Source organism: Phalacrocorax aristotelis, chromosome 16 (genome assembly GCF_949628215.1).
Source record: "Phalacrocorax aristotelis chromosome 16, bGulAri2.1, whole genome shotgun sequence".
Taxonomy (NCBI): domain Eukaryota; kingdom Metazoa; phylum Chordata; class Aves; order Suliformes; family Phalacrocoracidae; genus Phalacrocorax; species Phalacrocorax aristotelis.
The window spans coordinates 3,712,298-3,723,913 of NC_134291.1; the positions used below are offsets into that span (position 1 = coordinate 3,712,298).

At 54.2% G+C, this 11,616-nt stretch overlaps 1 protein-coding gene across 1 annotated transcript in view; it reads right to left on the bottom strand.

The window, feature by feature from the left end:
• Positions 1-11,337, bottom strand: part of LOC142065335 (heparan sulfate glucosamine 3-O-sulfotransferase 3B1-like) — a 30,733-nt gene extending 19,396 nt beyond the window's left edge. The window contains exon 1 of the mRNA XM_075111353.1: positions 10,715-11,337. Within this exon, the coding sequence (XP_074967454.1) occupies positions 10,715-11,166 (452 nt within the window). The 5' untranslated portion in view covers positions 11,167-11,337. The remainder of the gene's footprint in view (positions 1-10,714) is intronic.
• Between the last annotated feature and the right edge of the window lie 279 nt (positions 11,338-11,616).

An 11,616-nucleotide genomic window follows, 5' to 3' on the forward strand; every position in this document is an offset into this window, starting at 1 on the left:
CCCTGCAGTGGCAGGTCCACAGCTACGGCGGCAACCAGGAAGGACCTCATGGAGCAAAACCACACGTGCCAAACCCAGCACCGACCTTCTGCATCCCACCCTGTTTCCATCGAGAGCCGATTCCCTCCCAGAGCCAGCGGCGGGTCTGAATTATCCTCTAGTCCTTCCAGCCCTCCTGCATAAAGAGCACAGTGGGCCAGTCTGCTGAGGCCTTGGAGCACAACCCAAGTGAAATGACTTTTCCCTGAACACTGAGGAGTCTGAATGAGAGCTATTGTTATTCAGATGAAACCAAGTGTCAGATTAACAAATCAATGGGCATAAGAGATATAAAATGGGTTACCATTGAAGCCTTTCAAATACCCAAACATATGGATGAACCAAATGTGAATTGTAATTGACTCACCCGCACCTTTGATCTCTACACCCTTGGGTTCCCAAAGAGACAGCCTGGCCCCCTCTGATCGGGACTGAACTGATTTGGGACTCCATTGTGAGCCCTCACAAAGCCTTTTCTCTCTGCCTCCATCTCCTGGATGTAGATACAGCCTGGCACTTGGAAACTGAGACAAGCCAGCTCTGCCTCGGAGAGCCAGGGAGCTGGAGATGGAAAACCCAAGTTACCCAAACGCAACCTGTTGCACGGAGACTGTCAGCTCCGGGCACCCCTTCCCGCCAGCCCTGGTCCCCGGTGGTGGCCCTGGGTCAACTGGACGTGCATGAGGAGGTGCCCTGGGAAGCAGCAGAAGAGGGGCCGGAGCAAGCGCGGGCAGTGCGGACACACTCCACCACTCCTCCCAGAGCCGGCCGTGGGGCCTGTTTGCTTTCCCAAGGATTTCACTGTGCAAAGCCAGGATCAGACTTTGCTGAGGCTCATGGCACGCCCGGGCCCTGACTGCAAAACCCAGACAGATCTGGAAGCACTGAAAGCTGCTCTGTCCTTCTCCAAGTCCCTCAACACCCAATAGTGTGCATCACCTCCGCTTCACTAAGAGACATGATTTTTAATTTTCCTGGGGTGTTTCTGCAGCTACGTTAAAAGTAACCTGGAGTTTAAACTAAACCTCATCCCTACTTTTTTTTTTTTACTTTTGAGGTTTGCAGTGAGTGAGTTTTGATACATGCAAGACAGTTAAAAAAAAAAAAAGCATCAGTTTTGATACCATACAAATCTTAACTCCACAGGAGTCACAAGGCAAGTATTTCCTTGGCTCCAGTTTCAAGCCTCATCACAAACTTTAGGTTGCTGTAGCTGTCCCAGGAAACCCAGCCCAGCTTATTCTTCTACCTCTGTGCTGCAAACCCCACACAAACATGCTTTCTGTGGAGGTTTTAACCCTGCACCAAGGTGAGGTTAAAAAACATGCCATGGCTCAGCTATTGCTATACTGAGCCCTGAAGCAACAGGAGTCTTGAAACGCCTGTTGCTGAAGGCAAACCCCAGCAGCTATTCCCAGCACCAGGCTTCTCCCAGCACCAGGCTCTGATATAGACCAGGATGGCAGGGATGCTGCACGTGTCCTTTCCTCCAGCACCAGCAAGAAGGAGGCTGGGTTTGATGGGAGAACTGGGTGAGCCGGGGAGCCTCCTGGAGCAGGCGTTGCTCTGTTCCTATAATTTTTGGGCTTAGACCCAGCCGCGCAGCTCCTTAACCCAACTGGTAAGCCTTGCTGGGACGGCTGAGCGTGCGACAACCGCAGGGCTCACCTGCGGAGGAACCGAGGAAGGAGAGGACTGTGGGGAGGAAGGCGGACGGGAGGAAACTCCCAGTCTCTTAATCCGCTTTAGGACCATATGAGCTTGCCGTTTATATATAGCTTAATTAATTATTACACTGCATTTAGCAGTGTGACCTTGAAGTCGTCTCTGGGGGGAGCCAGCAGCCGCGGTGCGGCCAGGGCAGCCGGCCAAGGCGCCGGAGTGTGCCGAGACTCGGGGCCGCTCCCCGCGCGTGGGGCAGGGAGCTCCTCCCGCGCGTCCGCCTGGCCCGGCCGCGCCAACCTGTAATTAAGAGGCTTCGGAGCAGACAGCAGCTCCCGGCCCCTCTTGGCTTGCAGCTAACCCAGGTTGAAACTCTAACCGGCTATTCCACTTCTGCTTTGGCAAGGCTGATATCTTCTCCCAAGGCTTCGTTCGCTGCTCAACACCCCCTATTAGCTATTCCTTCTGCTTTTCAAAACACCATGCAGACAGCACAAGGCTCGTTAGCTACCAGACCAGCTCGAGAGGGAAATAAAAAAAGAAAAAAAAGCTACGAGCTTTGTGTTAAGTTGCAACAAGTTCAGTGCTGGGTAAGAGGGAAGGAGATGGACTTGCTTCCTCGAGAAGGAGCAATGCTCTGGCTGTTTGGCTCTTGGGCAGCTCAGTTTGCACAGCCCAGCCACGGTAAAGCCAGAGCAGATGCTCGGGGATGTTTACAGACACCCACGAAGCCCACGGCGCCGCTGCTCCTGGGCGAGACCTTCGGGAGCCTCCCCCATCCCAGCCCACCTGCGGAAGACAGCACAGCCCGGTGCTTGCGGGGACCGGCTCCGATCTGGCACAAGCCACTAAGCGTGGCATCAGAGGTGGGTGCAGGGGGTTCGGAGCACAGAGGCACGGCATCTCAGCATCGGGCATCGCCTTCGCCCCGACACGCAGAGACACGGGGCAGAGCAAAGCCACGGGGTCCCTCTGCAATTCACGTTTAACAACCAAATTCCAGTCCCGTGTATAAACCAGCTGAGGACCATGTGCAACCACGGCTGGGACCGAAGGGCTGGGACACACCTGCTGTTTACTCCAGCACCTCCTGCTTCCATTCCAAGTCTAATACACCTTTAAAAGACAAAAAGACACAAAAAACAAACTGAAGGCATGCCAAAGCTGCAGGCCTCGCCAGTTTTTAAACAAACATTTAATAGCTCAACGAAGCAGCAAAGCACTTTGTTAATACAACGCTGGGGTTTCATCCTCCCCCTAGTGACGGGAAGATCTCTGCACCGAGCCGCAGCGTCGCCCGGGCTCAGCCGCCTGCTGCAGGCCGACGGACCCCGCTCCAAATCAAAAATACTAATGCAACTGAACCTCACCGTAATGCCGGTGCATTCTGCTCTTCCCGCGTTTAATCACCCTTTCACCAACCCAGCAGTTTGCTGAAGACCCGCTACGCCTCCTCGCGCCACTCGCCTGTACTTCGCAGACTTTCAAGTTTTAAGACAAGTTTGTATTTGATACTTAAGACAGGCTGCAAGCTCGGGCTTTAATATAAAGCTTGTCTAGCTGCTTTATCGAAGTTAATTGTAATGGATTCTGGCTTCTGGGGAAACATTTTCTGTACTCGCAGTCACATGGACACATGCCGAGGGCCTGATCCTGGAGCCCTCTCTGGGGCAGGGCTTCAGGACTGCACTAAACACGGTGAAGTTTGGGGTCCTGGGCCAGCCCTGGACACCAGCACGCTGCTGGAGACTCGTCTCCTCACCAGAGCCAACTTTCCGCGTGAAAAGTACAGTTTTTCAAAGCGCACCGGTGTTTTCCCCCCACCCGCACTCGGTGCTGCCGGCCGGTGGCTGTGACAGCAAAGGGTTTGGCTTTGCGTTCACATTCAGCAAGGGACATACAAAATACATGCACCCACCTATAACGTTATACACCGGCATATAAAACAAAAGCCCGTGCACAGGTGTCCCTCTCTTCTGGAGGAGCTGCCCGCTGCGCGGCCAGGGGCGCTCACCGGCGGGGAGAGGCCCTGCCGACGCAAGGGAGGGGTTACAACTGCTCGCTCTTGTTGCGAGCCCGTCACTTCGGTGGATGTGCAGACGTCCCGGGCAGTACTAGCCCAGCCGACCGGCCAGGTTACAGCTCTGGTCTTATGAGTTTTAGCAGCACAAGAATGGCAAGGAGGCACGGGGCCGTCCTTACGAGGGAGGACATCTCCCACCCGCGAGGGCTAGCAGAGCCGAGCCCCCCGGACATGGCCGGACAAAGCCGTGTTGAGAGCGGGGTTACCCACATGTGGCCCGGCACCCGAGGCCAGCTGCAAATGAAACTCGGGGTCAGATCCTCTGCTGCCATAAAGGTGCCACGGCTGCCTTGAAGCCAGCGCTAAGTCACAGCATCCCTCAGCAGAGATGTTCCTTCTCCATCCCTTTTCTGTAGGGACAGGAGAAAACAAAACAGATTTTTGAAGCAGGCCAGGTCCAGGGCATTTCTGGGGAGGTTAAAGCAGGTATAAAGCATTTAGCAGAACAAAGTTCTCTCATTCCCTGCTGCCCACCACATGACAGGGCTCTGCAATGCTCACTTATTTCAGCAGAAGAAGTCTTAAAAAGTGAATTATTTCTTTACTTGAAATGAGCTTGAGGTCTCCTGCCAGCAGCACTTGTACACCTGTTTTCCTCTAATATCTCCACTAGCATCACCAAAATCCCTAACCACCCAAGTTTCTGAGCCTCTCTGAAGGACTCCCGAGGTAGGAGCACACATGCTCGCAAAGCTGGGATGCAGGTCAGCAGCCAAGGTCGCCAGCCACAGCTTCCCACAGGCCCCTCCACAGCGCTCGCCCCTCCCGGTACGAGGGCACCACGGGCAAAAATCACCATCACGGAGTCTATTTTCCTCCTCCGCCTTCAGGGCCGTTACAAAGAGGAAAACCACCATGGGAACGCTTGAAGCCAACGTGGCACCAGGAGGTCACCTCCTTCCCGTAACATTTATGAATGAACCAAGGTCTACTACACATCACGTCTGAGCAGTACCCACCATCCCCAGGCAGAAAGGTGCTCAAGACAGAGGGACCGTGCTCCTGACCTTGGCTTCCTCTTCTTGGCGAGAGGCGATGCCCTTCCAGAGTCAGCTGTGAGCACCTTGCAACCACCTCCAGTCCAGAAGCAGCTCCCTAATGGCAACACTATGCCACCAGTAACCCCCCGCCCTGAGCTAACGCCGCCTTCCCTCTGGGCCTGCTGCTAATCAATACGTTTCACCATGGGAGCCCTCGTTTCCATTAAGACAGTCAAGATAAGGTCCATTCACTCAGTTGCCTTCCGGCTGCTGCCGGTGACGGCCGCTAGGCTGAGCTGCTTTAAAAATAAAATAAATCACATGGCATTTCCAGCGAGCTAATTAAGAAACACACAGCAAGCTGCTGAAAGACGTGAAATTGCACCGGCGTGGGCAAGCCCCGGTACAGTCAGCAGCAGCAAGTCAGGACCCAGCACAGCACTTAGTCATTTCACAAACCAATGAAGCAGCCTCTCCTCCAGCCCCTCCTCACACGCCACGTGGTGACAACAGGTAGCAGCCGATAGCCCCTGACTCCCTAATTACGCCGCTGAAATAATGTGCCCTGCTATTTGTTGTTCTTTGAGGCCATATGTTAACCATCCCACACGGCCCCGGCCGATCCATTATCCCCTGAACCCATTGATCACCCACGGCCACACCAGCAGAAGACACGAATGCTCACACTGAATGATCACTAAATTAGACTTCTTCCTACTTGGGATGGATTAATAGCACCAAATCCAGGCTCAAGCAGACAGAGCAGTTTAGCAAGTAAGGCCTGACAGTAAGGCAAGTCCAGGATCAGGCCAGGTCGGAAACACGGCTCAAAAGAACGGTGGTTTGGGTAGAGTTTTTGCAGCCACCGCATCCGGGGCTTGCTGGATGCTTTAAAAAACAAAGCCTTCACTGGAAGCGCCTTGAGGTATCCAAAGCTCGGCTTGTGTTACAGACATTTGCCATGGCCCACTTGAAAAGAAAAAAAAAAAAAAAATTAAATCCCAAACCCAGAGTCGAGCCCGTGGGTTTTCATTCCCATCATTTTCATGCCAAGACGGAGCGCAACGTTCCCCGGCACGCCGCGCGGTGCTGTGCTAACGCGATTAGCCAGGCAGATCCACCATCCAAATAAGTCCCCCCCAATGCATGGTCAACTTTGAAAAGTTCAGCAGCTCAACAGGTGAGGCCATGAAACCCGATCACGGCAGACAATGTCGTCCCCCCCCAGCGTCGTGCTGGGAAGAACTTGTCACGTGCGTCATATCGGGCAACATGCTTGAAACGGAGCAGCGCGCTGAAACCCCAGCAACACGAATAATCTTTGCCATCTGTTTGAACAACTCAACCCTCCTCAGATCTAAAGGAATGATCCCATGCAAACACAAGGGCCTTGCTGACTGATTATAGCAGCCCAGCCCTTCTTTTTTGGGGCCATTTTCTTCCAAACTTTGCACGGCGGCTAAGGCAACGTCACGGGGAGCTGCTGGAAGGGCCACGGGGGCACTGAGCCCTGCGTGTGTGTCAAGGGCACCATTAAAAGTCGCCACTCACTTAAGCACAGCACAACGCAAGGTTAATAGCCAATTTTCAATATTTTTTTCCCCAAAAAAATCTCAAGGGGAAAGCTGCTCGGCAAAGCCACCCCAGAGAACACGGCTGTCCTTTAGGTTACGCTCGTTCCAACCAAGCGCAGCTCACGGGAACGTGCTGGAGGAATCGGTCTTTGCTCCCAAATACAGTCATTTGCACCCAAAGTTCAGCTGGGAGAATCGAGGCCGTTCCCAAACTTCCCGGGGCCAACGAACCTTGCGACACCCAGCAGAAACAACACGTTGAGTTTTGCAAGCGCCCGGCTGCGCCCGCGCCGACACCTCTGCGCTGCCGGATCCGTGCCCCGCTCGGAGGCAGTTGAGCGGCAGGAATTAAGCCCTCGCTACCACTGTAAAGTCGGGATTTAGAGAGAACGGCCAAACACAGGGGCAAAATCCTGCCTCGCTCAAGACCTGCAAGGCTTTCACCCCTCAACTTTTAACCATTACCACCTTATCCTTCCCCCACTCCCTGCCTGGCCCATTGCAAGCACCGGTACTGCGCTGCTCGTGCCTCCACGCGCTCCTTGGGGCAAAAAAAGAGGCTCCTGGGGAAAAATAAATAAATTACAAAAAAAAAAAAATTGAGGAAGTTTCTCCCGATTCAGGAACTGCTGCGAAGCAGCACTTTGCACATTAAGGTCCCCAATGCTTATGTAGGTGATTGGGGAGTCTAAGAAATGCACGTTGGAAGATGGTTATCGCACACCACCAGACGACTGGGCCCGATCCTGCTAGCCCAAACCACCCATAGTCTCAGCACAGAGAATGAATTAAGGCAGCCTGGCAATAGTGGGGAGTGTTTTAAGAATTTCCCCCCCACCTGCAAAAACAACAGGGAAAAAATAAAAGAGGGCTCCCCTCCGCGCTGCCAGGGGCGGAGGAGCTCGGGCTAGCGCTGCTACTGAGATTACAGCCGGCGTAGCCATTGCACGGGGTTTCCTAGCAGAGGGCTACAGACTTGTAATATAAATCAGAGATGTTGAGTGGGGCTGGGAACGCTCAGCCTACGGCAGGGCACTACAGCCCAGTGGGCCTAAAACAAAAAAAAAAAAAAAAAAAGAGAAAAAAACCTAAAACACACGTAACACTAATGACACGATCTTTTTTCTTACCTTACGTTAATTATAGGACAAAAAGATTTCAAGTCCCTAGTATATTTTAAAAAGCATTATTGTTGCATGAAATAAGGAAATTAAAAAAAAAGAAAAAAAAACCAACAAAAACCAAACCCAAATCCTCAACGACTCATTTTCTCGGCTTGCAAGAACCACTTTCCCCCCCCCAAGCCCATATAGTAACCCCAAGAGAAAGCCAGCCCTTCCCAAGGGGCTGCCAGGCAGGCCGATCGCCCGGGCAGACGGACACATGCGCGCCCAGGCTGCGGAGCTGAACTCCTCGCTGCTGCGAAGGGGAAACTTCTTTATTATCCAAAAATTCCAGGCGCTACTTAAAATTAGTTTGTGATAGTGGCTGGATCCCGTTTCTCCTCTGTCATGGTACATATTTTCACTTGAAGCAGTTAACATGCTGTATTCATTACCGGGGGGAAAACCCCGCAACGTGCGGACAGAAGTTATTTCCATTAGACTTCTGGCTATCTCACTATTGAAAAATCGATTTATTTTTTTCCCCTCTTTTCCCTCTGCTTTTTAGGAACGGCGGTCAGCAATGCTTGATGCTGTTTTGCCTTCCATACGAAGGGAAAAAGAAAAAAAAAAAAAAACACACCAAAAAAATTTCATTTCACTTGACAGAAAATGGAGCAAGGAAAAAAGTTTGAATTCCCTCCTTCAAAAGTTATTTTCTATAGATGAAAATTTTAAACAGGGATCAGTAGTTAACATAAATATGATTAATCGCGAATACCCCAAAAGATAAGCTTTCATCAAGCTAAATAAGCAAATTTGTGACACCTTCAGCCTCTCGGAAATCTGAGAAAACGTTACATCGGCACACTTCGTGATATGGCAGGAACAACTTAAACACCCCTAACATATATGAGCAAAATCAGCCAGAAGCCAGTCGAATAAAATATACTTTTGATGAGATGTGGGTCAAAAATTGCATCTTCATCTTTTCGGAGCTAGGCAACTGGATTTAAACTGCAAGGACCGGGTGCTGGGGACACAAATAACCGTCCCCCCCCCCAGTTCCAAAGTGAGCCAATTTGTGCAAAAGCATCTGAAAAACAGAGACAAGGCGCGCCCAGCTCACTGCGCGATGGCTGGCACCGCCGATATTTTATAGCATTTTTAATCTGGTTTTATTGGGCCATTAACAAGAAAACACAAATGCATCTCCTTATTGCATTAAGATAATAAATAAAAGCCTCATTAGGGCTTGGAGAAATAAGCACGCTCTCGAGGAGTGCTGGGAAGCCAAGACTCACTGAGGTCAGGGGGAGTTTTGAGCCATATAATATCTGATATCTGACGCTGAAATCTATAGGAACAAACTTCTGCATCTAATTCAAATTGAAGTTAGAAATAATGCACAGCTACCAAACAGTTTGTCTGCCGATATGAGCAAATACATCCTCCCCCCATATATTTTGCATTATTTAGCCTTCCCCTCGCTTCAGTCCCAGTCCCCCAGACAGACAAACACCCTCCGCCCCTGAGGGTGAATCGCACCCGAGTGATTTCGAGCCCTTCAGCATCACTCTCGCTCGCTGCTGGGGAGCGTCGCCGTTCAGACCTGCGGATTCGCCGTGTTTCAGCTAAAACACCCCTTTCGCAAAGATACCGTGGAACAACGTAGCCGGGTTTGCAGGGCTAGGGGTAGGGTTGGCAGGGGTAGGGCTCGCGCTGCTGAAAATTTAGCGGCTGATAAGGTGAAACTTGAAGAAGTTAACGTGCAACTTGGCCGCCAGCTTCTCCAAATTTAAAAATAATGTGTATCCTTCAAACGCTGACTTTCGCCCACTGCATCTGGGATAACAGATTAATGTAATCATAAGCATTATTCTCTCCTTCTCCCCTTCCACCTCCTACTTGTAAAAGATTAATCAACCATTTTATGGTCTAATTTAGGTGCCTAATTAAAAACAGAGTTCAACACGTACAACGCCATTTTGCTAATAAATCCTGACAGGTCCCCTGCTCTGTTATACGCAAGTTCTCCTCTCAAAATGCGAGATTAATATTTTTATTTTTAAACCCAACTGAATTTATGAAGATTTCATCTTGGTCGCTACGGGACGACACGCCGCATCCTCCACCAAAAATCCAGAATCTCTTGAAACAAAAGCGATTTCAGAAATTACTTCCTCCTCGCCAGATCTTATCCCGCATTCATTTCACTAACTGCTGAGGGATGGCAACATGAAAAAAAAGAGACATAAACCTAATCGGACTTGCGGGGTGGGAGCGTCAAGACTACAAAGAGGTTAAAATTCAGGGCTTCACAGCTCCCATCTAGCTTCAAAGTTTCCATCTCTGCTCCTTTAGTATTCCTGTAAACGCTCAGCGGAAAAACAGATTCAAAATATTCTTGATAAAGGACTTTCAATCATAAAAAGATGCAAAGAGACTCCGGCGGGACTCGGCGCCGCGGCCGGTGCCCCACCGGGGCTGGGGAGCCCCGCACCCCTCCGCACCCATCGCCTCCAGCCCACCCGCACCCAGGGCTGCTCCTCGCGGGGTTCCTGAGCCACCCACCGCCCTAATCGATGCAATCCCCTAATTCCGAATGTTTCCGACAGGCTCCCTCCCGTCCCCAGCGCACACCGCCGCCGGCCCCGCACCGCTGCCGCGCCCCCGGCGCCCGCCTGGGCGCCGCACCCCGCAGCGATGTATCGGCCCTGAGAGCTGCTCGTAGCGGCAGCAGAAAGTTAACGGGGAACGAGGGCACGGAGCGACCGAGGAAGTTTTATCTGTACGGCGGAGCTGCCGCCTGCCAGTCCCGAAACGGGGCAAAAACCCCCCAAAAAAGCGCCTTTGCCGGGAGCGCCGCGCGGGGCGGCCGCGCCCCGGGCCGAGGGAGGGCACAGGCTTCCTGCGAGCACGGCGGAACACGCGTGTTAAAAAAAAATTAATATTTAACTTTTATTTAAAGATTCAGTACGGTTTGGCTAGCAGAAAGCTTGCTAACAGCCAGCCGCCACTTGGACTAACGGGGAAAGAAGCTCCGCGCAGGGCGGGGAGGTGGAGTTTTTTGGGGTTTGGGGGAAATATTATTAGTTATTATTATTTTCCGGGGGTTGCATTTAGCGGACCACTCACGCTTCTCCCCCGACCTTCCCTCCCCAGCGCCCGGAGCGGGAGTGCCCCGCACCGCCCCGCGCCCCCCCGCCGGGCCGGGAGGGGACCCCCGCAGCCCTCCCCGCAGCCCCGGGGTGCGGGCGGAGAGGCGGCTACCTGTACCAGGCGAGTCCCCGCTCGTAGTTGCGGTCGAAGAAGTGGGGCTCGGCGCCGACGGCGCGGACGTCGGGGTGCACCCGCAGGAACTCCAGCAGCGCCCGCGTCCCCCCCTTCTTCACGCCGATGATGATGGCCTGCGGCAGCCGCTTGGTGCCGGAGCCGTTGAAGAAGGTGGAGATGGGGCTGGCGGCGTCGGGCGCAGCCCGGTGCTCCTCGGGGCCGCCCTCCTCGCCCGCCTCCCCCGGAGCCGGCGGCTGCAGCTGGGGCAGCGGCGGGGCGGCGCGGGGCGGTGCGGGGGAGCCGCGGGCGGCCAGCCCGGCGCAGGAGCCGGCGCAGGAGTAAAACATATAGAGCCAGAGGAAGAGCATGATGAAGACCAGCAGGAGCCTCCGCCTCAGCGGCGGCAACGCGACGGGGACATCGAGGCAGCGGTTCAAGCGCTGCCCCATGTGCCCGCGGGCGCGCCGGGATGCATGGCTGGAGCTGGCCCGGCTCGGCTCGGCTCCGCCCGGCGCCGCATGGGCCCCCCGAGCCCCGCACGGCGCTGCCGGCCCCGCACGGCGCTGCCCGCCCGCCCCAGCGCCGCTCTCCCGCCGCCGGCAGCGCAGGCAAAGGCAGCGGCGGCGGGGGCGGGGGCGGGCGGTGCGGGCGGCCGACGGGCAGCGCCTTCGGCCTATCGCGGCCGCGCTCGCCGTATAATGAGCCGGGCGGAGAGGCCAATCGGAAGAGCGGCTAGCCGCCGGGGGCGGGGCGGGGGAGGAGGGCTGAGGCGCTGATTGGCTGGCGGGGCGCGGGCGGGGCGCGGGCGGGGCGTGCCCCGGCCCCGGGGCTCGCTCGGCGGCGGCACCGGCCGCCCCGGCCCAGCCGGGCCCGCGGGCATCGCCCGGCGCTTTATCTGC